The following is a 25246-nucleotide window of genomic DNA, read 5'->3' on the forward strand; positions in this document are numbered from 1 at the left end:
CTTACAAAATGACATAAAAGTTTTAGATACATTAGTATTACCAATCTATACTGAAATCCATATTGTAGACAAAGCAGGTAACGGGTATCTTGTAAAACAGCAGAAGTGGACTCATACCTTTGAGTCCCAACAAGTTACATTTAAATATGACATCTAAAACAAATCCAAAATATTGAGCTTGTAACTGAACAGTAAGTAGTCATTGCTCTGCCAGCTCATCAGGACTCCTAAATGTTAAGCTCTGAACCATAGAACAGGAGAGTAATCTGAAACTTATCTCATTTTAGACTCATATCTGAACCTTTATGACTTAGAACATTTTCCTAAAAGTGAGCTAACAAGAAAGCTATAGCCTTGCATGAGGATCTGGTTGATGCTGCCATGCTGACAAAGTTAGAGCTAGCCTGGCCATCAGTACTGTCAGAGATCTGAGAAGGATAAACTATATCTGAGTGCAGACCAAGAAGCTTCCAATCCTATAAATTACAGGGACCAAACCCTACCCAGGTCTCCATAGCGTTGGAGGCACAAGTCAGAACAGCATCAGTTTTCTTCCACCATCAGGTCCATAAGGCAGAGTATTTTTCCTGTGGAATCGGGACATGGAAGACTGACCTTGATCACGCAAAAGGGTGCAATCAATTCCAGTGTCCTACTGCTTGTCCACAGTCTGGGCTGGGTCCTGGCGGCAGGCGTTGCATTGGGGCATCTTGCCCTGTGATCAGCGTTGTCATATTTCAGGCAGAGGCGTTGTGGTGCCTCGTACGTAATCTTCTTTGGAGACCTTGGGTCACTGCTAGGATCTGGAAGCCTGTCTGATATAGTAAGCTTTTAGATCAACATTTAAATGCCATATTCTGCAGATCTCTGAAGTATGAGGGCTGTCCAGGTATATCTGAATAGACAAACTTTGTTTCTAATTACTTGTTTCAAGTTCAGCCCTAAAAACATATGCAAGAGACTGAGTAAATGAGTAAACTTACATCAGTACTTACTTACCCTGACTACAATTAAAAAACTTGATTACTTATGACTGATTATTTATGTTCTCTAACAATCTACAAAAGTAGCCTAAAAACAATGCTTTTAAGTTGAAGCTCTTCTAGCATCAAATACAGGTTCAGTAAAGAAACCAAAACAAAATATCATTATACAACATTCTTAAGCCTGAACGTACCTTGGGTAAGAAGAAACATTTTTTAAGCCATTGGTTTTTAACTATAAAAACTGTTCTTAAAAGACTGATATCTCTCAAATGTCTTCCACCACTGCAGCTAGACTCTTTTTGGAACTCTAGTCCTGCCATACATTTGCAAACCTCAGCTGTTTCCTATGATTCCTATGATTCCTATGTTGCAAAGTTTAGCTGCCAGAGCAAGGTATATTCCTGTGTATAAAAGCATTGATGTGCAGCTTTAATATTATTTATTAAACATATGTTGCCATCTATTTAAATTCTCTAGAAACTTACTGTTGAACACTTGGTAAAGACATAAGTATTAGGTGTTAACCCGAGTAGATCTTTATAACCTTAGTAAAAGATGGCTGCCAGCCACATGGCTGCCCATGAGGTCACCAGCCAAGATGGAGGGAGCCACGTGGTTGCTGTTCAAAGCTCATTTTTCTAAACAATAATTACTTGCACACATACACACAGTTGGATCCAAGTTACACACATACATACATACAGTTAAAGCTTGCTTACATTTTCAAGTCACATGCCTGTATACATACACACATAAGCAGTTTGCAAAATCATTAGCCATTTTTAAGATGAAAACCAATAAGAATTAACTTTCAAATTCAGTATTTGCAGGTATAAGAAACCATAACAAACAGTTTACATCACATCCCCTCTGACCTTCTACGACCTTCCATGTACCCTCAGTCCGTTCCTTTGATCCCTCAGACATTTACTCTAGACAAATTGCGCTTTTTCTTTTCCTTTAAAACAGAAACTCTTACCAAAGTCTTTCTTGTGATTTCCCTCAGTACTCTAGAATATATTGTAAAGTTACAATATTTAAAACAAGAACAGAAATACATGCATACACCATAACAAGAAAACTCAATTTGCATCAGCACTGTACCGCAGACAAACTGTTGGTGACATTCCATTCTTGGAGCCAGACCTTGATCAGGTTTTAGCCCCAGGGCAGGTCTTGGGAGCCCCACCCAACAGTATGGAAGAGAACGGGGAAGGCATGCACCATGGAGACAAAAGATAACTCCACGCCCTGGCTGGGTCTGTAGGCCACTCCTCAGCTGTGACCCTGGAGGGGCAGTTAGTTCTCCACCAGCCCCCACACTAAGCTCCTTGAGGCTCCTGCTGGCTCCCGCCAGCTCTGCCCCATGTCCACACAGGAGCCCAGCTAGAACCTGCCCGCCATATCTGGGCCCCACAGTGCTCACAGCCCGCTCTAGCACAAAGCCATGCCTAGTTCCCATGCAGCCAAGCCTCTACTCCACAGCTTTTTGAGCGAACTGGGGCCCGAACCCGCTGCATCTAGGCCCCGTGATGCTCACGGGCCGCCTAGCCCTCTCAGCGGTGCCCTGGGTCCCCGAAGTAGCAGCTGTGCAGCCGCAAGCTTTCTGCTGCCTGCTGCCTGTGCTCTGGTCAGAGAGAGCAAGGAAACAATGTTAGGTTAGTCTGTGTCAGTTCAACCACCAAAGGGGTCTCCATCCCTTCGGCTGGCAATCGGCCCACAAGTCCCAATGCACACACAAGCTCAGGCATAAAACACTCACACACGTGGCCACAGTTCTCACACATTTATACATTTATGAAGGTATAACAAATAACACTGACAAGATAGGCAGACAAAAAGGAAGAACAAGGGCCCTACAGATGGTCCAGGCAGACAGACGAGAGTCCGGAGAGGGAGCCTCAATAATGCCAAAGACCTACGGATGGGACAGGGACAATTCTCCCGATCCCCAGATGGATCCAAACAGACGGACCCCTCACGGGCATCTCCCGATCCCCAGACGGATCCAAACAGACGGACCCCTCACGGTAATCCTAACAGACGGACCCCTCTCGGGCGTCCTATGACGGGGGGACCTGTGAGGACCCCCGCGTCCTGATGAGGGGTTGGAACGTCTTCCAACTCCTCCAGCGTCACCTTACAGGCGCGTCCGCCAAGGTGAGCCTGTCAGATTCAACCGCCGGCTTCGGATAAGAAAATGAAAGTAAAAGCAAAAAGCAAAGACAAGAAAATGGAGCGCTCTTACCGATCGGTGCAGATGGACCTCCGGAGCTCTTAGGTGTCCCGGCGGGGGGTCTCTGGGGATCCCGGAGAGCCCCCAAATGTTGTGCCCAGATCGTGACCCCCAGAGAGACCACCAAAGACGAGCATGCCGGAATGCAAAAGCAAGGTTTAATCGTGGATATCCAAATGCAATACAAGCCTAGGCAGGGACTTCGTCCAATACATCCAACACAGTGGAGGCTGGAGGAAGCGCCCACCTGTCTGCAAGCTCAGTTTTTAAAGGGAAAAGTCACATCATTTAGGGGTGCTAGTACAGGTACAATTCTGATTGGCTCGCTTCTAGGGACTTCTAGAAATTACTTCTAAGGGAGTGGTAGCCCACCACCATTTCTCATTGGCTGCCCTCAGGTGGGGGCATTTCTGTGGTCAGTTACCCTGGAAACCAGGGAGAGGACATTCCATAGTCTGGCAGGTATTACCTCGTGACTATCTTGTGGCTCTGTACTTTTACACTTCCTGGTTTCTGGAATCTGAACTGACTGGTCTCAGTAACTTCTGGCCTGTTCCAGTAACTTATGGCCTGTAGCTAAAAGGAGCAGTCTTAGGCCTTTAGTTTTGGGGTGAGAACATTTTGGTCTTATTTTGGTTCCACACCAGGGTGCGGGTATTGTGCTACATCCAGCGTGGGATATCTGAGGGAAAAAATCTACATACACTATGCTCTTATATGTGTTAACTTTATTCCTCTAAGACAAAATTCTATCAACACAGCTGTAGCTCCATCAGGCATTCAGGATGAGAATAAATATAGGTACACCAAGCTCTTTATCTGTCTAGTTTATTTCTCCAGGATGAAATCCTGTCTACATACCTTCAGTTTCATCCAATTCCCTAGCTCATAGTCCTGCTAATGACTAAACTCCTATGCTTCCAGCCTCATCTTTGTCTTCTGTTTCCTTATTCTCTATTTCCACTACTCTCTACTCTTGGCACTCAGAAAACTCTACCCAAGACCCTCCACAGAATCTCTATCTTCCTCTCTTTTCTCTCACCATGCCATTCTGTCTGCTCTACAGAAAAATGCCTGCCCTTTCTTTTGCTGGCCATGTGGTTCTCTGTCTCCTCAGGAATGTTCCTTCATCTGCATCTCCAGCCAGCTTGTCTCCTAGGCTGGGGGTGGGAGGAGTTAGTAACCTAGAATTTCAGTGGGTCTGGAATATTTGGGCACGCAAGAATTTCATAGTAGAAGACAGCTGAAATATTAAAGGCTGGATAGCACCAAATATTCATAATAAATGGCTTGCCTTTTGATAGACCCTTGGCCAGTCAAATTATAGCTTTAATACACAGCTGAATCTCTGTAATATATTCTTGTAGCCTGCAAGATAGGACAAGAATCCTGGGTGATGAGCTTGGGACTCACTGAGTATGGAGACAGGGAGGAAGTGGACTGGGCACCAAAAGGGCCTTTCCTATGCCTCTAACTTGAGGGTCAACCAGTCCAGACACCCTGAAGTTTCCTCCCAGACTACATGTTCTTCTGTCTCTGCCCACTAGCAGGTTAGAGTCACAAGCTGTCACTGTGCCATACTCAGCCAGTATAGCGATAATGTCCGCGCTACCACCACCTGTTCACCATGTCCAAGGGAGGGGCTGTGGACAAAATACAGCAGGTCATTCACCTCAGCAGAATGCTGAATGCTGTTTATTGAAAGAGGGAGGAAACTTTAAATACATTCTTATAGCACAATGGGAGAACCCCAGAGGGCAGAAGTTTGCTACTGATGTTTACAACTTGCATCTAAACTGTTAACGCCCAATATGCAGGACACACAAACAAGGAACTTCCCTTAAGCATTCAGGAGGGTGGAAACCGGCAGGGAATTAGCATAGGGAGGACACCTGGTCAAGGTCAGCAAGCAGGCAACAGCTACCCAAATTGGCAGGAGACCAGGGCCCTACAAGCCAGGCCAGAGGTTGCAGACTGGAACTATTTTTATTCTTTATGGTGGAATGTTGCATAAACCTTCTATATATCTTGATCACTAGGCCTGGATGGGAGATGGAATCTAGTGACTTTTTGGGGTATGTGTATGTGTTTGAATGTGTGTGTGTGCATGTGCTCAAAAATCATCTCTTCCTTCAGCTTTGTACAAAGTATCTGGAGCTTGAGTATCAGAGACCTAAGAAGTCAGTTTCCATGCTGATGTGTAGGCTCTAGATGTCCACAGTATCTCTCAAGAAGTGTGAGCCAAGCAAGGCCTGCCTATCATCTATCTATCTATCTATCTATCTATCTATCTATCTATCTATCTATCTAATCTCTCTGTCATCTATCATTTTTTGTTGAGACAGAGTCTCATGTGTTAGGCTTCTCAAACTTGCTTTGTAGCAGTAGATGATGGTGAAGTCCTTATCTTCCTGCCACTAGCTCCTGCATACTGGAGCTATATCTCACATGGTAGTTTGAATGAGAAATTCTTAACCACAGGTTTAGGCATTTGAACACTTGGTTCCCAGCTGGTGGCACTGTCTAGAGTGGCTTTGAAGGTGTGGCTTTGCTGGAGGATGTACGTCATTGGGGGTAGCTTTTGAAAGTATATAGTCGTGCCCTTCTAACTCTTTCTACTTCATGCTTGTGGTTGAGATGTGATCTCTCAGCCTCTTGTTCCAGCTGCCATGCCTACCTGCCAGGATGGATTCATATCCCTTTGGAACAATAAACCAAAATAAACAATTTCATAAGTTGCTTTTGGTCTTAGGGTTTTGTCACAGCAACAACAACAAAAAAATAACTAATATACCTGGTGTAGTGATTTGAGAGAAAATAGCCCCCAAAGGGAATAGCACTATTAAGAGGTGTGGCCTTGTTGAAGTAGGTGTGACCTTATTGGAGCAAGTGTGTCACCATGGGGGAGGGCTTTGGGGTCTCTTGCTCAAGCTTTGCTCAGTGTGACACAGACCACTTCCTATTGCCTGCAAGGTGTAGAACTCTCAGCTACTTCTCCAGCACCATGTCTGCTTACACACCGTCATTCTCCCCACCAAGATGATAATGAACTGAACCTCTAAACCATAAGCTGCCATCTCAATTAAATGTTTTTCTATATAAGAGTTGCAGTGGTTGAAAGGACCAAGCAGATGCCATAACAGGCTGCTCAGTCTTGTCTCAGAGATCAGGCCTCAATTTCAGTTTCCTGAGACTGAGCAAGCAGTCTCTGGGAGGGCTGTGAACAAAAGACATAGTCCTTGCAGTAGCTTCCTTTCTGCACGTACTCTGACTGCTAAAAGTTCAGCCAGATGTTTACTGTCTGGGGCCCCTCACCAACTTAAGAGTTATGTGCATGACGTGCTAGGCCAGCCAGCCCCCATGGCAGCTCAAGGACAAAGCCTGGGACTTGTGCTGGACAGCCCCCAAAGTGATAATTGTAACCACCAACCAGTAAATTCAAAGGTTACATACCCTCACCCAATTAAAAGAGAACAGAGATAAAAATAAACCAATCCGAGTTGCACCCATGCAAACCCCCCTAGCCCCCTGAAGGGCTTGTGGTTTTTGCCTTTAAATAGCTAGCCACACAAAGAAAGAGGAGCTCCTCCCTGCCTCACTGTATTGGGTGTAGGAATGAGTCCCCTGTCTAGACTTGTATCTGCAGAATAAACCTTACTGTTGCATTCTGGACATCCAAGGTCTTTGGTGGTCTCTTTGGGGGGCTCACAATCTGGGCATGGTGGTCATGGTATGTCTCCACAGCAATAGAAACCCTAAGACACCTAATTACCTACATTATGTGTATCTCTGTGTGTATGTGTCTTTTTATGTGTACAGGTGTATGTAGAAGCCAGAGATCAACCTTAAGTATTATTCCTCAGGCACCACCCCCTTTTTTGAGAAAAGGTCTTTCACTAGCTAGAATTTATCAAGTAGTCTAGGTTGACTGGCCAGGAAACCACAGAGCATGCCTCTGCCTCCCTAGCACTGGGATTGTAACTCCACACTACCATGTTCAGATTTTCATGTGGTCTCCAGGGACTGAATTCAGATTCTCATCCTTGTCTTCTACAAGCACCACTACCCCTTATATCCAGGTGTGTTCAAAGGTAGGAGATCTGAGGACCGGGTTTTGGATCACTCCCTTATCCTTTCTTAACAGAAGAGAGGTAGCACGGCCATTTTAAAGCCATATACTATACTGCCTACTGACCATGAGACCTGGAGAAGTCTCATCTCCCCTACTGTAAAGTGGACATAAGAGGATCAACCACAAAGGTAATGTTTAAATCATGTATGGGATGAACAGCATTGAATACGAGACTGATACTCCCTGCCAAGCCATTGATGAGTGGAAGCTATTTTTTTTTTATGTATATGAGTATTTTCTGTTTATATGAATTTCTATGCACAACATGCATGCAGTGTCTGCAGAGGCCAGAAGAGGGCATTGGATCTCTTGGAACTGGAGTTACAGATGGTTGCGAGCTACCATATAGGTGCTGAGAACCAAACCCAAGTGGTCTGCAAGGTCAGCAAGTGCTCTTAACCACTGAGCCATCTCTCCAGCCCCAGAAGCTTTATTAGCAGGACTCCCTTCATCATGGGTAGGGATCTCTGGGCCTCTGGGTACCCATTTTTTCCCTTTAGCTATTTAGAACCAACCATGCCAAGGCCCCCTTGCTTTGCCATTGCTACAGCATCAATATTTTTTTGCAAGTGAGCCTCAAGAAAAGTGGATGCCATTACTAAGTACTTGTAATAGCACCTTCCTCTTTCACACCCCTTTCCTGCCTCTGATACAGTGACCTTTACTGTGTTCCTTCTGGAAGTGCAGTATGAGGGGGCTTCTCACACACAGAGACCCTCAGATTTCTTCCTTGAGTTGAGGAAAGCAAGTGTAAAGGCTCCCCCAAGGGCTGGGGAGATGATTCTGTTGTAGAGTGCTTGCAATGCAAGCATGAGGATATGAGTTCAAGTCCCCAGGACCCCTGTAAGAAGCTGGGCATGATGGCATGTGCCTGTGAATCTAGTGCTGGGAGGATCCCTGGGTTTGCTGAATTGGTGAGCTCCAGGTTCAGTGAGAGACCCTGTCTCAGAAAAGAAGATGGAGTAATGAGAAGCATACCCAACATAGATCTCTGGCCTCTACACACATGTGCATGTACATGTATAAGTACACACACACACACAGTTGCCAAATTGGTGGCCATATTCCATATCCCTCCCAAATAAGGAAAAGGAAACAGGTCAAGGCAGGTGTATAGACAGAAATTAGAGCTGTTAACAGAAGCTCACAACTGAATCAGTGGCCAAATTGAATCTTCTATTCACTATTGTGAAGAAGCCAGCATTTCTAAGCCACTTACCTGTGGATCACATTCTGGAAAAGGCTTATGGGACACTGACAGCTATGGCTTCAATCTGTCGGATTCAGAGAAATTAAGGAACTACTGAAATTAAGGAACTATAAAAAAGGGCAGAAGGATGTGAGCAGCACACACACACACACACACACCTGTGTCCCAAGGACCCTTGCCTGGCACATATTCACCAGCTTGCTTGGCTGAATGGTATGAACCTGTGTCCCCAACAGGTTATAGTGTGAGTTTTTTATGGAAGGATTAACTAAGACAAGACTTCATATAAAATTCAAGTGTGTGTGTGTGTGTGTGTGTGTGTGTGTGTGTGTGTGTGTGTGTGTATGTGTATGAAATTCTCCAGGGTCAACACTTCTTGAAATCAAAACGTGAGTTCAAGGTTGCCCTTGCTGCTCAAAATTGTATTCTGCTTAGCAACGGTGTCACTTTAAGTCAGCCAATCATGTAAGAAGGTGAGGCCAAGCTCTGACCACTCAGAGTGAGGCACAGGACCCATTTGCATTAGGAATAAAAAACCCCAGGGTGTGCTTGCCTGCTTGATTTGTCTGTGCAGCCTTCTGCAGCAAACACTTTTTGTCTTGCCAAAGTACTTTGGATTGCGTGGTCATTTACTTGAGACCCCAGATCCATTCTTACAAGTTGAAAGTAGACTTCAAAACAAAACCACAAATAATACCTGTCTTTTGCAAAGCTTGATCCACTCCAGGCTGTGTCTCCCTCCCTCCCTCCCTCCCTCCCTCCCTCCCTCCCTCCCTCCCTCCCTCCCTCCCTCCCTCCCTCCCTCCCTCCCTCTTTTCTTTCTTTCTTTCTTTCTTTCTTTCTTTCTTTCTTTCTTTCTTTCTTTCTTTCTTTCTTTCTTTCTTTCTTCCTTCCTTCCTTCCTTCCTTCCTTCCTTCTTTCTTTCTTTCTTTCTTTCTTTCTTTCTTTCTTTCTTTCTTTCTTTCTTTCTTTCTTTCTTTTTCTTTCTTTCTTTCTTTCTCTTTCTTCCTTTCTTTTCCTTTCTTTCTTCCTTTCTTTTTCCTTCCTTCCTTCCTTCCTTCCTTCCTTCCTTCCTTCCTTCCTTCCTTCCTTCCTTCCTTCCTTCCTTTCTTTTCTTTCCACACTCTATAGTTGAGAAGTCAAACAACTTTCCCAAGGTCACACAGCTAGAGAATATAGAACCCAGGGCTTACTCATTTATTATGCAAGGGTAGACACAACTTCTTGGGTTGGGTTTGGGAACACAATAAATTTAGGGGTCACAGAAATAATAAATTTTCAGTTGAAGAAAATTTTAATATGTAATGTTAATGTTTTTCTTTGTAAACAACATAGATAAAAATACAATTTTTCAACTTTTTTAATAGAGGAATGGACCTAAAAATAGAATAATAGCTAGGGCCCAGCAGAGTCCTAACAGGACTCTTACTTCTCTGCTAGCAAAGCTAAATCAAATCCAGGTTTGTGTGCCTCCAAAGGGCATGTTCTACCGAGTGTCCTGTAACATAGAGAGGAAAACCCAAATTCAGGCTCAACAGTGAAAGGCTGGTCTTCTATCGCCACCTGGTGGCTTTTCTGGAAACTTTGGCTTAGTCACAAGGGAATTTAGGATGATGACCTGGCAAGTAGCCAAATGCTCTTTGCACCTGGACTCTGTGCTAGAGTGGGACACAGGCTAGGGAGCCCTCTCTAGGCTGTCATGGAAATTCACACTTCTCGCCTTGCTTGTACATGCGCACACACACCCGCATGTACTCTTCATCATGGACAACTCTGGGTTCTATGAGGTTCAGGGTTAGACTTGTTAATACAAGTATACTTTGAACCAATATACAATTTGAAATCATCCAGCAGCCATCCTTTTAAAAAATAAAAGTAAACAAATAAAATAACATATTTTATAAATTTAAACCCGAGGGTCAGTGTGTGGGGGTCACATCTGCCTCTGGTTTTGGTCTTCACTGTTTTATAGCATCACCACCACACCCAGGGCTTTTGAATGCTCTCTGGCTGCTTTTGCCTTACAGCAGTACAGTTGAATATCTGTGGGGGTGAGACTAGATGGCTCACAAGCTTGGAAACATTCACTCTAGGACTTCACAGGAAAACTGATTCAAACAGTCTTTTATATTAATCTTAGAATTATTGATGGACTTGTTCATATTTCTATTCAATCTTAACACACACACACACACACACACACACAGGTGCTTTTTATACTCAGAGAATATATCCATGTGTGTAAGGTATTTAAAGTGCTCAGTGACACGTGGCTCATGAATACCAAATTGGAGATGCAGGCTTAGAAAAATGCCTGCTAGTTCCATGTGTGTTTATTAACTACATAAATAGGCTATCTGCCTGCCTGCTTTTCCCTCTTTCTTTTTTCCTTCCTCTATCTCCCTTTCTTTGTGTGATTCTGCGTGAATGTATGTGTGCATGTGTCAATGGGTCTGCATGCCTAGAGCCAAAAGAGGTTTGAGCGTCAGCTTCTATCACTTCACATCTATTTCCTTGAGGCAGGCTCTCTCTGAACTTAACCCCAGTGATCCTCCTGACTGCCCTGCTGGGGCCACAGGTATGTGCAGGATGTTACGTAAATGCAGGGATCTAAACTCTAGTTCACATGATTACGCAGCAAGCATTCTTACCGGCTGAGGCATTTCTCCAGTCCTCCTTCCTCACCTTTCCTTTTCCATTTTGATACAGGGTCTCATGTTTTGCAGGTGGCCTTGGGTTTGCTGTGTGAACAAGGAGGGTGATTTTGGACTTCCAACCCTCCTGCTTCCACATCCAAATACTGGGATTATGGACATGTGTCACCAAGTCTCCTGTATGTGGTGCAGGGGGCCTGGGAGTTGAACCCAGTGCATGCCAGGCAATCAGGTCTTTTCTGTCTGGTTTTCCAGGGAGAATTTAGGCATAAAAATTTGAGACAGCTGCTGTTTATAATGAATCTACTTTTCAACTCACACCTTTAGCTTGGGCTAGCTATATAGCACTGCCCCTGGAATAACTGAGGAAACCACCCCTCAGATGACCATTTAGTAGGGCCTAGTGGATAGACAGGCCCTGTCTTGTCAAGAAAGCCTGTCTTCTTCTGAGAAACCTGTGTACTTGCTGCTGCTAGAGACAATCCCAATTCATCACACACAGTTAGAGCCAGGCACTGTGACAAAGGCTTGCTAGGTGTGACCTTTTTTAATGATAGACTGTCAATGACCTGCTGCAGGGAGCTTTCTCTGTGCTCCGAGGCTGTCCCCCTTCCTCACTCACCACAGCCCTTCTCACTCCATCTGTGATTTCCAAGATATGCCCTTTATATACCAGGAACCCAGCCAAAGAGTTGTGCTTTTAATCCAATGGCCTGAGAGAACCTAGCAAGTTATTGATGTTTGAGTAAATTCAGCAGGTGTTTGTTCAGCAACTCCGCCATATTAGGCTGCTGTGAGTTCCAAGATGGCACATTTCCACAGTGCTCCTTGGTTGCACTGTCTGTCTTTTGCTATCTCTCACTCAAGATCATTGTCAAGGTTGACTAGGGAAAACCAGGTAAGTTAGTTGTATTCAATATTTTAAGTAGTCTGGCTGTCTCTGAGATTTCAGGATAATGAGCAAACTAGTAACGGCCTGGAGAATCCCTCCAGAGCTGGCTCTTGAGAGACTCGTTTGTCCAGTTCACTCTGTTCAGACAGAGGGACTGACCTTTTGACTAGGATGGAGAGCACCGCAGTGCCCTGAGTTAAGGCAAACCTGTGAACAGCTTAGAGCAGTGCTGTCACAAGTCAAAGAGCACAAGCCTGCCCTCAAGCCACGAGAGGCATGAAGGTGGCAAGAAGGGGCCCCTCCGCCAGACAAGGGAGCATGGCCTCATGGATTCCTTGATTCTGGACCTCCAGCCTCTAGTGTGGTGATACAGTGAATTTCTGTTGTTTGAGGTCTCCTAGATTTTCATAGCTTAGGAAAACTATTACAGGAGGGCACACAGTTTAGATTGTAGGATAGCCCCAAGGACATGCCAGTTTGGAAGAGATGGGCTAGATGTTCAGAGGTTCTTTCTCTTTATTCCTTCCTAGGTTCATGATGATAGGACACAATCCAGCTGTCAACCACCTAGAAGTCACATGACTTGGTCTCACTAATAGAATGTAAGATGTAGTAATGCCTATAAACATCAGGCCAAGGCCAAGGTAGTTAAGAGTGGGTATGCTGTCAGGTCTGGCACCAAAGAGTTCCAGGTCAGCCTGAGGTCTACATGAACCCTTATCTCAGAAAAATCAAGTTAACGAAAACCCCATGTGGTTCCAGTGTCTCTACATTTCCTATCTCTCTTCCCTTTCCACTGGACACAGAGGACTCTAAAAAGGATTCTGAGGTTTGAGTAATTGACAGAGCCACCAGTTGAGGGCAGTGTCTCCCTAGATGAGTACCTAGGAAGCTGTCCACTTAACATTAGACTCTGGTAGGACAAATGCATCTTCAATGAGTAGGGGGTGGGGAGAGAAAAAAAAGAAATGTATCTTTATTTGTTTAAATAGTTGGAACTTAGGGACCGATTGTTGCAGTGTGTGAGGCAGGGCATCTCTGACTGATGCAGGAGTCAGGGAAGCAGCCAGAGGAGATGACAAGTCCTTCCCTGAACTGTAGGATACACTGGGACAGAGCAACTCTGCTATAGATCCCATCAGTCAATGTAGAGAAATAAACAATAGGAGATCGTTGCTCTCCTTAGCACCTTGTGGGCTAAGCGAATTCCTCCCCCGTCCAGGCCTGCTGATGCAGCCTTGCATCTCATTGTCTTCCCCAGGAAAAGGAGCAGCATTGCTAGTGACGGCAACATGGGGCAGCTGTGTAAGGAGTGGAGTTCTCGTGTGTAGACTGGAGCCCAGCATAGGCCAACAGTACACCCCAGAGGTGTATGCCTGTGATCACTTCTTCACGTCACTCTCAGCCAAGGAAGCGGGGCTCAGCAGAACACGGAGTGAGGTAGGCCTGGCCTACCTGGCTAGTCCAGATGGATCATAGGGAAAAGGAGCCACCGAGGCCCTTTCCAAGCCAAGTTCACATGAGGTCGTCTGATCGCCGTGGAATATGGAAAATGCCATTTTTGATGTAAAATGAATCTGTGATGGGATGAGTTTTGGCATGAGCTGGAGTCCTGTAGTTCTTCATGACATCTCCTGGAACAGAGCAGAGGCCTGGATGAAAAGGGGTCATCACCTGCTAGCCCTTCCCCACCTAAAGGGTTGGGGGTCAGCAGTGATGTGCTGTTATATGGGGGCAACTCTTATGTCACTCAGGAATAGCCTCTCAATGTCCCTGGTCCTTTCCTGAGGATGCTCAGAACTCAAGGCTAGTGTGTGCACCATGTGGAACCTTAAGACCTTGTACTGAACCCGATCAGGATCTCTTTTGACCAGCACTTAAGTCATTTCAACTGTTAATTCCAACTCTGAGCTCACTTACAATGCTTCATATTCCTGCCACTGTTAGGACTGTCCCACTATCCCACTGTATGGTAAGATCTCTAGGGGCTGCCTAAGACAAACTAGCTCCTCAGATGACCCCACTGCAAATCCTGCCTGTTGAACCAGTAATAACAATCATAATTTAATAATAATACTACTAATAAATACAGTGCTTGTTACCACTTTATTGAACACTTTACTACGTGTGAGTTGTCAGTCAGTTGTATATATATATATATTTATATACATATATAAACATATATATATATATATATATATATATATATATATATATATATAATGGACTTTTTGACTGACCCAGCTGGGCCCCAGACAATGTCCCAACTTTGCCTTCTTTGCACCCTGGGATGAACTGCCCCTCTCTATTTATAATTAGGGTAGGGGACAGTATCAGTTAGCAGAAGGTCTGTCATCTGTTCTCCAAGTGACACCTGAATTGGGTTCAGGCTGTGAGGCCAAAGGCTTATGAAATGTTCTAGAGATTCTGGGAGCAATTTTGGACTTAAGCAGATGATGTATGCTTCTGGCTACAATCCAACATCACCCTAGGGGCCAGTGAACATTCAGAACCAGGCTACCAGCATGGTTACTGACACTCTTAAGTCTGGGTTGCTGGGTAAAGCACAGGCTGCCCCATCACATTTGAACTGCAGATTGTCATGAATAATCTTCAGAGTATGTGCATACCATATTTACTGTATACTCACACAAAAAGTTGTTACCTAGAATTCAAATGAGCCTTTGTATCCTGTGTGTGTATTTGCAAAATCTACCAATACAGTGCCTTCACAGGCAGTGAGCATGGACCTGTGAGGCAGAGGAGAGGAGGTATTGGCCACTTAACTGAGATGCTCTCCATGAGTACAGGCCATCAGGTTCTTTTCAGAAGAGCACAGTGCAAAATGACTACCCAGGACAAGACTGTAGTGGGCCTTCCTGATTTCTGTCTGCCAGGGTAGCCCCCAGTCCTGATCCCCATATCCTGAGTTAACTCTTACTCTCACAGTTTTGACAGTCAGTGTAATTCACAGACAGGCAGCATCAGCAGCATCTGGGAGCTTGTTATATGTGCAGAAACAGGCCAAGGTTCAACATGGAGAATTTGCCTAGTATGTGTGCAAAGCCCTGTATCCCATTCCCAACCTTTGACAACTGACTCCTATGCCCAGTAAGAACACCCGCTAAAAAAAACAAAACAAAAACAACAAAACCCCGCAAACCCTCACAACATGGCTGCTGCCTGCATCTACAGTATGTATCTATGCCTTGTCTGCCTTCCATGCAGGCAGAAACAATGTCTGTTTTGCTCTCTGGTTCATCCCTGACATAAAAGGGCCTGGCGTGTATCAGTTGCTCCATAAAATCCATTGAATGAACAAAGAAACCAGACTTCCAGCTCGTGCTGAATCTGCCTTCTGAGCCTGATTGTTCCCATGCTCCTTTTAGGGGAGAGCTGAGATGCAGAACCCTGCTCTCCCCTATACGGGCTGTCCTGAGAGAAGGATTCCACAGGGTTTACATCTCACATGGCTTTTGTGAACAGAATACCTGTCCCAGGTATTTTTCCACACTACTTCCCAAAAATGCTGTGATGAAGGAAAACAGGTACCTGCTTATTCCAGTTTCAGACATAGAAACCAAGGCCCTGAGAAGTGATGTTTTCATGAGATCATGGCATCCAGAAGCAGAAGAACCAGGATTTGAGATGTTCCCATCCCCATTTCAAATAAAGGCCTTGCTTTCTTGCTCACATTTAGTTTAGGTTTTGATTTTTTTTTTTTGGACAGGGTCTCATGTAGCCCTGGCTCACATCGTCTCCTTACGGAGCTGAAGTTCACCATAAACTCCTGATTCTCCTGCCTCTGCCTTGTGAGTGCTTGGATTACAAGTGTGCACCACCATGTTTAGCATGTCCATATTCATTCATTTCATAGTCATTTCAGTTTCAGTTCCAAGAAGGCAGCTAGAGGCTGTGAAAAAAACTAACCAGGAAATCTTGGAACACAAAGGGCCTTCCAGGCCAAAGGAGCACGCAGACTACTGACTTAGTGGTTCTCATTCTTCTGTAGACTCACCAAGCTGCAGAAGTACCAAGTGGGTTCAGTGAATCTGCCTAGAAGACTCTGGGAAGGCTCCCTAGGGTAGGTACCATGTAGTCAGGCCTGGTAAAGGAAGGGGAGGTGGGGTGTGTTTCAGGGAACAGGCCAGGCACCATGTGCAGGTAAGAAGTCTCCTGGTCTACTTGTAGGGTGGTGAGCTAGTTTGGTTTTTGTATCAGGAGGGAGGTGGTGAAGAATGGGGCTGGGGAGGGTCAGTCCTGCCTGCCAAAAGCCTGGAATGGCAAGAATGTAATGGTCTTACCCACATGCCAGCCATACTCCCAGGAAGACACGATTGGGTACTTGTACTTCTCCTCTGGCATCAGTCGATTCCGCTCCTTGAGGTACAGGGTCCGGCCCTGGCCATCATGGGAGATGCCTTGGAAGAGCAGATTCAGAGTGGCTGGGCTAGGGTGCCTCATTTCTAAGTCCTCTGGCCTGCCTTGGGCTCCCCTGGCCTGCCTCACTACGTCTTCCTGGACACTGCCAGCCTTGAACAGCTGGTTCTGGACCCCCTTGGTCTCTAGCCATCCAGCTTGTGCCTCTTTTCTGACAGGGGAGCCAGTGGCAGGCACTGGGCCTGCTTTTAAGACTGACTCACAAGGGGCCTGCCGGGACTGCTTCCTGGTCCTGGACCCCTCTTTCAGGTACTTGTGGCCATAGCGGATATTCCAGGTGGTCCGAGCAACCACCTCCTTCTTTATTCGCTCCTCCCAGAAGGCCTGGTTTGAGGAGTTGAACAGTTCTTCCATGCTAGGGAGCCCAGGGGTGGGAAGGAAGATTCTTTTTCCTGAAGCTCAGAACTGTGTTTGGATGGCTGGTGTCTGTCTCCAAGGAAACGTGTAGCCAATGAGAGCCAAGTTGCCAGGGCTGCTGGAGAGGAGGGGGAGGGATGGCGAGGGGACTAGGGTCACCTACTGGCAGGCCAGGTCAAGCCAGGTCAAGTTGGAAAAGGAAGCAGAACCATGGGCCAGTAAGATGGCTCTACGGGTAAGGGTTCTGTCATGCAAGCCCAAAGGCCTGGGTTCCATCCCGGAACTCAGGGTGGAAGCAGAGAACTGACTCCCAAAAGCTGTCCTCTGATCTCCACAGGTGTGTCTGCACTCACACATATCATAGCACAACACACACACACACACACACACACACACACACACACACACACACACACACACACAAATTTAATTTTTATTCATAAAAAAGAAAGCAGAGCCTGGCCATGACCCTCCCAGGATGACAAGTGTGTGGGTGTGGAGGGTCCCACTCTTTTCAGGGGGTCAAATGCCAAGTATTTTCAGGGGGACACACAGGAACCATGTTTCTCTTCCACACAATGGATCCTGAACTTGCTATATACTAGGCACCCAGATGGACCAACAGAAGGTCTAGTCTCCACCCTCTGGAAGCCTGGGCATGTGGCAATTCTGTGGCCTCATCCTCAGAGGTTCAGTCTTGCCACCTGCTAGGTAGCTTTCTGTACACAGGATAATGGTGTGAGTATGCTTTAGTAATAGGAGAACAGTGTTTCACAGTGTGTAAAGCACTTGAGACAGAGTGGTTTATGGGGCAATCTCCATTAATGTCAGCTGAAATTTAGTATGTACCTGCCTGGAACTAGGTACTATGCCATGCTCTGAGGCCTTAAGCCATCTCTTTGTGCATGACCTCTTTTCCAGATGCAGAAATGAAGTATAGGGAAATGCTTATGCCTGTTAGGACCAGACCACTGCTGTTATATGGAGGTTCACACCTGTTTCGCACAGGCCCCAGGCTGGACCTTTTACTGTGTTAGCACGCTCCTTATAGGTGTTCAAAATTCTTTCATATGTGGAAAATGGGGGAGGGCAGTGACATTAAATGCTTGTGCTGGGATAGCACCCTGTATCTGTCAGACGTTTAGTGCTGTTTCCAAAATACTTAAGAACAAAAAAAAAAAAAAAAGGAAAATCTTAAAAGATAAGAAACAATTTATTGTGGCTCAGTTTGGTCTGGTCCACAGTCACTAGCCCATGTGCTTGGGCGGAAAGAACAGTGTGGTAGCTGTAACAAGTAGATGAGGACCCATCACCTCATGGTGGCCAACAGGAAGGGGCCAGGGTAAGATCCAGTTCCTGACAGCACAACCCAGAAACAGCCTTCTTCCAGCCAGGCTCCACCTCCTCTCTCCAGCTCTCATTAATGTCATCGTATGAACCTACCATGGGTTTATCCATTCCTTAGGTCAGAGCCCACATCAACCACCCCACAAAAGCCCTTTGGGTAACAACCTAGTCCCCAGTACTTGAGCCTTTATAGGGGATCTCAGATTCAATCCATAACAACTCTAAAACCTCTGTCCAAGTTATGGACACAAAACTCTCCTGGTGAATGTACTATCAGAGAGGAGATGGGACATAAACAGGCAGGGGAAGCCTCAGCACCAACATAGGCAGCCAATGGAACTCTCGCAGCCTCTGCCTTTCTCCTGGAAAGGGCCAGAGAGGAAAGGGCTATGCTCCAGGGCCACCTGTCTTTCCACTGCTGTATGCACACTCATTTCATTCAACAAACTCTAGACCCCATGTTAGGTGCCAATGAAGATACATAATGTAGGTAGATGAGGAAGGATTCAGCTTTTACGTTTCCACATTTCAGCCTACGAGATAGAGTTACAACAAGGTGTTGGGGTGTTAGGGAGTTAGGGGAGGCTTCTTGGCGGAGTGCTCTTGGACTCAGCTCACAACTAGGAACATGTTAGCCAGGCAGAGCTGGGGAGACTGAAAGACAGGGATGCTCATCTGAAAAGCGAGCACGCTCACAGTTGTAAAACAGTCACAAGCCATCCCTGGGATAAGATGAAGCTAGAGGGAGTCTGGGGACTTAAGATATTAAATGTAAACCGAGCACAAAAGCCTGGGCCTGCTGTACCTTCTTTTAAGTGCTTTGGGTAGTCCCCAAGTAACTTCTTGGCCCTTGGGTCAGGTTGCAAACCCTGATTGTTCTACTATGTGCCTGAAATTGCATCTGAACAGAAGTCCCATGCCCACAGAATAAGAGCTTCCTGGCTCTACCTGGCAGAGCACTAATCTCCACCTCCATTTTCCCATTTTACAGATGTGGGCACTGAGGTTCAGAGGCCATTCCCTGAGGTGTCTTGGCTGGTAAGCTGCAGGGCTGGGATTGTTAAACTTGAACCCTTTGCCGAGTTCTTTACTAGTTTCCACTGATGATGCCCAGATCCAGTCCCCAGCAGGCTCTGGCTCCACGGCCCCATGGCTTCTCCTAAGCCCCACATGAGACATCTGTTATGTAAGGGTGAGTGGTTTGGGGTAAGTCAAGGCAGAGTAGGATGTAAACCTCCTAGTCTGTGCTTAGAACCATCACATTACTGTCTTCTCCCACAGACCAGCTTTCCCCCAATGGGATACCCATTCCTCTCCACTTTAGGGAACCAAGTCACCTCAACATCCTTCCAGGTATCCTGGAAGCCCTGGCTTACCCAGGTTGGTTGGAGGGTAAATGGGCTGAGCATAGAGGTGTCCGGTTTAGCTTAGAATGTAAGGTCTTAACTCTCTCCGTTTTACAGATGAGAGCACAGAGGCCTGTGATGACTGAGGTGGCAATCCACAGGGCTGGGACTGAAATCCAGACCTGAAATTGCTGCATCTGACACACTGCTTGCAGATCCTCACACATTGGGTCATTCTACTGCTATCCAGTAGTGGGTCGCAGAGGCCAGAGCCTCTGTCAAACTGTTCTGAGAACACCCTGCCCAGGTTTAGCTGGATCCAAAGAATGTGCCCCACCTCAATGGTGACTGGGCAAGGCAAGGCATCCTGGTGCTGTGGAAGGGCGGGTGGTCAGACAGGGGAAACACGGGCAATAAAGGACCAGTAGATTCTTTGTCCTGGGGAGATAAACAAGTCCAAAGCTCAAAGTACCCTGGGATACGTGCCACAAGTCAGGCTTGTAAATTCCAGGCTCCTGGCTGCCTTTGAGAATGCTGAGGAAGAAAAAAAGGGTGTGAGGGGTGGGTCCTCTAAATTCCATGCATATGAGCTGGTCCCCATGGGTTTGGGGGCCCACACAAAGCAGAGAAGGATCTTTTGTTTGCAAGGATCCCTCCCACCATGCATTTGGCCAAATCTTTAGGGAAAGGCCAAAGAGAAAAACTGAATCCAGATTGCTTAGGGCCTTCTCTGCCTCCACGTTTGACATTTGTAAAAAAGAAATATTAAATTTTACTAGGTGATGCCCACCTTGTTTTTTTGAGCTAGGTCTTTCATGTAGTTTGGAACTTGCCAAGTTAGGTTGGGCTGGCTGGCCAGGGAGCCCAGCATGGGGGACTTCTGGTGGATGCTATCATGCACAGGTCCTTCATGTGGGTGCTGGTGCTGGAGCTCATGTGTTCTGCACTGAGCTGTATTATATTCCCAGCCCTCTCATTCTCCCACTTAAAGACTGACTTCAGGGGTTGACCTGGGAGAATGGCTCAGTGGTAGAGAACTTGTATTAGATCTGCTCACCAATTAAAACAAACGGAAAAAAACAAAAAACAAAACAACAACAACAACAAAAAAAAAACAACAAAAAAAAACATTACAACAAAACCCAGAAAAATCCACCTTCCCAGTGATGGCTTTGCAAACTGTAAGAAACAAGCAAACTGAAGGGTACAAGGCTAAAAACACCATGTTTTTGAGTCTGTTGATTTTTAAGGCTGAACAATTTTCAAAGGAAATCAAATCCCCATGTACTGAGTTGTATAACAAGTGCATCAAAATGTGGCTCTCAAGGCCCCTTTGAAGTCTAAAACCAAGTGGCCTAGGGCTAATATGTGTAAGTGCGCTGTTAACGGACATTTGCTTCTCACAGCCACCTTGGTAAGCACTTTCCTGGGCTGCAGGGGACAATTTGGGAAGCAGGGTGGGCACTGGCTGCAATTCCATTGGCCATTGGAGTGACATAAGCTTCGGCTGGGAACAGGCAAACAGCAAGTCAGGAAGCACCTGGCACCAGGCCCACCCAGTTTCAAAGTTTTCAGGATATTGACACAAACAATAGCCTGTTTCTATAGTAACCAAACCCACATGCAGATAAGAGCTGCCCTCTGGTTCTAGGCAGGGAGGGCAACAGAGTCTCCACCCTGTAGGACCTGATGTCACAGGCAGCAATGGCAGGGTAAAACTATTACCACTCACTAGGTGTCTACAACTGGCTATCTCACACACACCCGTGGATGAGGCACATCACTGTCAGCATGGGTTGTCCACTCAAATAACAAGCAAATAAGTGTTCCTACAGATCCCCATGGGAATTCATGGGAGCCTTACCCCTAGCCAAAGGAGGCAGTGTTTAGATTCTGGGACATCTTACACCAAAGTCAATGCTGTTATTGTACAAATTCTGCCTCCCCCAGCAAACCTAGACAGGATAGAGGGGAACAAATGGATGGTGGCATCCCTGGGCTTCTCTGGCAAAGCCAGCATCACACTAGACAGTATCTTGCATGGACACCTCAGGGCCTACAGCCTTACAGAGGCTAGGAGTCTAGGGCAGGCTTTCAAGGCACAGAGAAGAAAGGGTGCATCTGTCTCACCTCCTCTAAGCTCAGAGGAAAACAAATCATTCCAATATGTAGCCAGGTATAGCAGGAAAAACAACAACACAGAAAGCAGAGTAGGAGATGTAGCTTAGTTGGTAGAGTGCTCGTCTAGCACACACAAAGTCCAGGGTTTGCTCCTGGCATAGCATACATAAAAAAGTTCAAGGTCCTTGCTGGCTACATAGGGAGTTTCACAAGACCATGCCACATACACATACATACCACCACTAAAAATTATCCAGATTCTCTGCCTGAATCCCTGATACCCTCATTCCCAGACTGGAGGCTTTGCGGCCTACTATGGCCTTGCCTTCACCATGGGTACTGTCAAGGGCTTTTGTAGGGCTCCTGCAATCCTTTCTCTTTGAGCTGCTTCCCTGCAGTGACTTGTGGGTAGAGCTCCCATTCTGGGGGCAAAAGTTATAGGCCCAATCTGTCTCCATATGAACTCTGGGTCTGTAAATGCAGGGTATAAGTTGAACCCATGTTAGTTTTGTCATCTGTAAAATGTCAACTGACCACTGTAATGATTAGTAGATGGAAGGTTAAGCACATCTTGAATCATCAGCAATAATTTTTTTCTGGCAGGGACAGAGATGAGGGAGGGGCAGGTGGTGGCACTGTGTCTGAGGCAGTGGAGACAAGTGACAGGTTGTGGGAGCCCACAGAGGTTGGCTAGTGAGATCTGAGTTTGCTTTACCCAGCAAACTGCGTAAGAGGATGACTGGACCAAGGGCCTAGGTACCAGGTGTTTGAAAGGGTCTACACTTGGCTGTATCTAGCAAGGGGGAGGTCTTTTGCCTCACCTCTTGGCATTGTTATAAAAAGCCCTTTTGAATGAATCTCTGGGCCTTTGGGTATTGATCTAGGACCTCCTGAAACTATCCTGTGTTTCTTTCTTCTCGTAGTCTAGGCCTATCTTTCTATCTGATATTTTCTTATCCCTCTCTCCTCAAGAGTACCCTGGAAAAAGTGGGGGAAGATCTCCCACAACAGGTTGAGAACATTCCCGAGATTTCAGATTCCTGATATTAAGCAAGAGGCTTTCTTAAAATCGATACTTTCTACCTGGGTTTTATATCTAAGACGCCAAAGAAGTCATGTTGGTATCATGGCCCACATGCCCTCATGAGTCATCTTGCCTCTGAGGCTGGCCATGTCTTGCCACCTGGCTTCTTAGGAAAAGACAGCTCTTTGCTTGCAAGAAAAACTCATGCCCATTGACAAACCACACTGATGCACTTGCAAGGAGATGGAAGGGGCCGATCAGAGGCTCAAACTACTGATAGTGAAGATTCCAAGAATGACAGGGAGCTACATATGGAGCAAACATTTTATTTAATAAGTTATAAGATACACTTTCCAGTTGGCATTTGATTCCAGTTGTCTCCCTGTCTATTATGCCTGTAGTCTTTCACATCTGGCTTCAACTGCTCCAGTTCCTGATAGGTGGCTTTTACCACTCACACCTCTCCAGCTGCTGTGCCTTGGTGCAGGATGCTCACTTCACCCCTGCCACATCTATGACAACATCCACAACACCTTGTTTTTGTTGTTGTTAACATTTGCTTCAGCCATTTGACAGCCTGGTGATGCTTACCAAAGCCTTTAGAGAGACCTCAGGTGCGACTGCATGTTAGTGTCTTGGCCATTAAGGCCTCTCATGGGTCATAACAGTGGCACCTAGCGCTTCCAGCTTTTGCAGAGGGGGTCCTGCAGTAGCTCATCAGTGGTCTCTGCCATTTAGCAGAAGCCATGGACTCTTGGGGTGTCAGTGGCCCTGCATTTGGCTATGGCTACCTGTCATCAAGACTGTTTATAAAGCATTAGGCAGGTGCAGAATTCCAAAATGGGGTATTAGAGTGTTCTGTATGCCTCTTGCACCTGAGCTGGCATTGGGATGAAGTCAAAGTAATCAGGGCCCATGACAGAGCTTAGAGATGGAATGTGATCTGGGTTAGATGTTCTTATTTGTCATCTAGTTTTGAGGGAAGTGGGTTGCAAGGGTCTTTGGCAAGTGAGGTGCAGGGCCCCCTTCCTCAATGATATTCTTGTTTGGTAAATACTTAAGTAGACCAGGAGCTTAGGGGAGCCCGTCAGGCTTGCCCAGTTCTTAGTCTGCAGTGACCTTTGAACTCAAGAGCCTTGATTTGGACAGAGTACTCTGCACTTTCTTGGCCCCAGTTTGCTTTCTTACGATGTCCTCAGGAGTCAAGTCTAGGGCACTAAAGGCACTTGGAATGGATGGGATGGTTTTGGGATGGGGTTTTGGGCCCAGCAGCAGGCTGATGACATTGTAAAAAATGAATTGCAAACTAGCAACAAAAGCAACTGGAAGGACTTCTCCATGATTGGATGCAAGTTGTTTTAAGGCACAGTGACCTGAAAAGGGCTACCAGGGATGTGTTCTTCCCCCCACTTCACAGCCAGGACGTAATCTCCCCTCTCCTTGACGACATATGTGACATTGTACTGTTGGTTGCCCACATGCTTCATGGAGACCTCTTCACAGGGGGTGGTGGGCCCATGGACCCCGATCAACAGCATGTTGGACCCTGGGGGAGGAGAAGGTTGTTACTGACCAATGAGTCAGGCCAATCAGAGAGAGGGAGGGAGGGATGTGACTAACAAAGGTAGAGAGACTAGGGATTACTGGCTGAGCTTGGATGATGATACCATAGTCCTTTGACAGTTGGCAAAGCATGGCCATTACCAGTGGAGACAGCCTGATTTGGGTTCAAATACCAGCTCTGATGACAACCCCCACCTGCTTTGGTGACCTGAGACATGAGACATCTCTCTACCTAAGCTACAAACCATGAAGGCCACTAGTTGCCTCTTTTTATTGGGTGTGGGGGTTCGAGACAGGATTTTTCTCTGTTGCCCTGGCTGTCTTAGAATTCGCTCTGTAGACCAGGGTGGACTCAAACTCAGATCTGCCTGTGTGTGCCACCATACCCAGCTTCAATAGCTGCCTCTTAAAGCTTCTGTATGTCACAGAAGTGACTGATCAAACCCTTAGCACACAGGGCTACAGAACTGCCAGCTGTTGGGTTCTTCTGAACAAACCTTAAGGACAGTACTATGATTCTCACTTGGGAAAAGAAACTGACTTCCAGGGAATTCAGTTAACCCACCCAAGGCAACTGGCTACAAAGCTTTGTGAATGAATGAAGTGGCAGCTAGATTTCCAGTCCAGGTGTGTTGAGTGCTAGAGCCAGGCAATTGACTACCAAAACCTAAGAAAATACTCAGTTTTAAAGATTTACTTATTCATGCTGGGTGGTGGTGGCGCATGCCTTTAATCCCAGCACTAGGGAGGCAGAGCCAGGTGGATCTCTGTGAGTTCGAGGCCAGCCTGGACCTTATTCTATGTGCATTGGTGTTCTCTCTGCCTGTGTGTCTGTGTGCAGGTGTCAGACCCCCTGGAACTGGAGTTACAGAGACTTGTAAGCTGCCATGTGGGTGCTGGGAATTGAACCTGGGTCTTCTGGAAGAGTCATCTCTCCA

The 25246-nt window shown here is 46.2% G+C and overlaps 2 protein-coding genes and 1 long non-coding RNA gene across 5 annotated transcripts in view; 1 reads left to right on the forward strand and 2 right to left on the reverse strand.

The window, feature by feature from the left end:
- Positions 1-13492: 13492 nt before the first annotated feature.
- Positions 13493-17017, reverse strand: LOC121832210 (protein SPMIP1). The gene is made up of 2 exons (XM_042284415.2): positions 16415-17017; positions 13493-13744 (listed from the first exon to the last, which is right to left on the reverse strand). Exons 1-2 carry the CDS (start codon positions 16902-16904, stop codon positions 13626-13628), a joined length of 609 nt encoding a protein of 202 aa, XP_042140349.1. The 5' UTR covers positions 16905-17017; the 3' UTR covers positions 13493-13625.
- A 35-nt stretch (positions 17018-17052) lies between these two features.
- The window catches only part of LOC143267279 (uncharacterized), a 67446-nt gene continuing 59252 nt past the window's right edge, over positions 17053-25246 (forward strand). Inside the window, exons 1-2 of the long non-coding RNA XR_013042259.1 lie at positions 17053-17142; positions 19246-19292. This is a non-coding gene — a long non-coding RNA (uncharacterized LOC143267279). The remainder of the gene's footprint in view (positions 17143-19245; positions 19293-25246) is intronic.
- Positions 23056-25246, reverse strand: part of Flnb (filamin B) — a 153106-nt gene continuing 150915 nt past the window's right edge. For all 3 annotated transcript variants that reach the window (XM_006994755.4, XM_076544551.1, XM_006994754.4), the window contains one exon: positions 23056-24291. In XM_006994755.4, the coding sequence (XP_006994817.1) occupies positions 24104-24291 (188 nt within the window). In that variant the 3' untranslated portion in view covers positions 23056-24103. The remainder of the gene's footprint in view (positions 24292-25246) is intronic.

This window comes from Peromyscus maniculatus, chromosome 9, assembly GCF_049852395.1.
Source record: "Peromyscus maniculatus bairdii isolate BWxNUB_F1_BW_parent chromosome 9, HU_Pman_BW_mat_3.1, whole genome shotgun sequence".
Taxonomy (NCBI): Eukaryota; Metazoa; Chordata; class Mammalia; order Rodentia; family Cricetidae; genus Peromyscus; species Peromyscus maniculatus.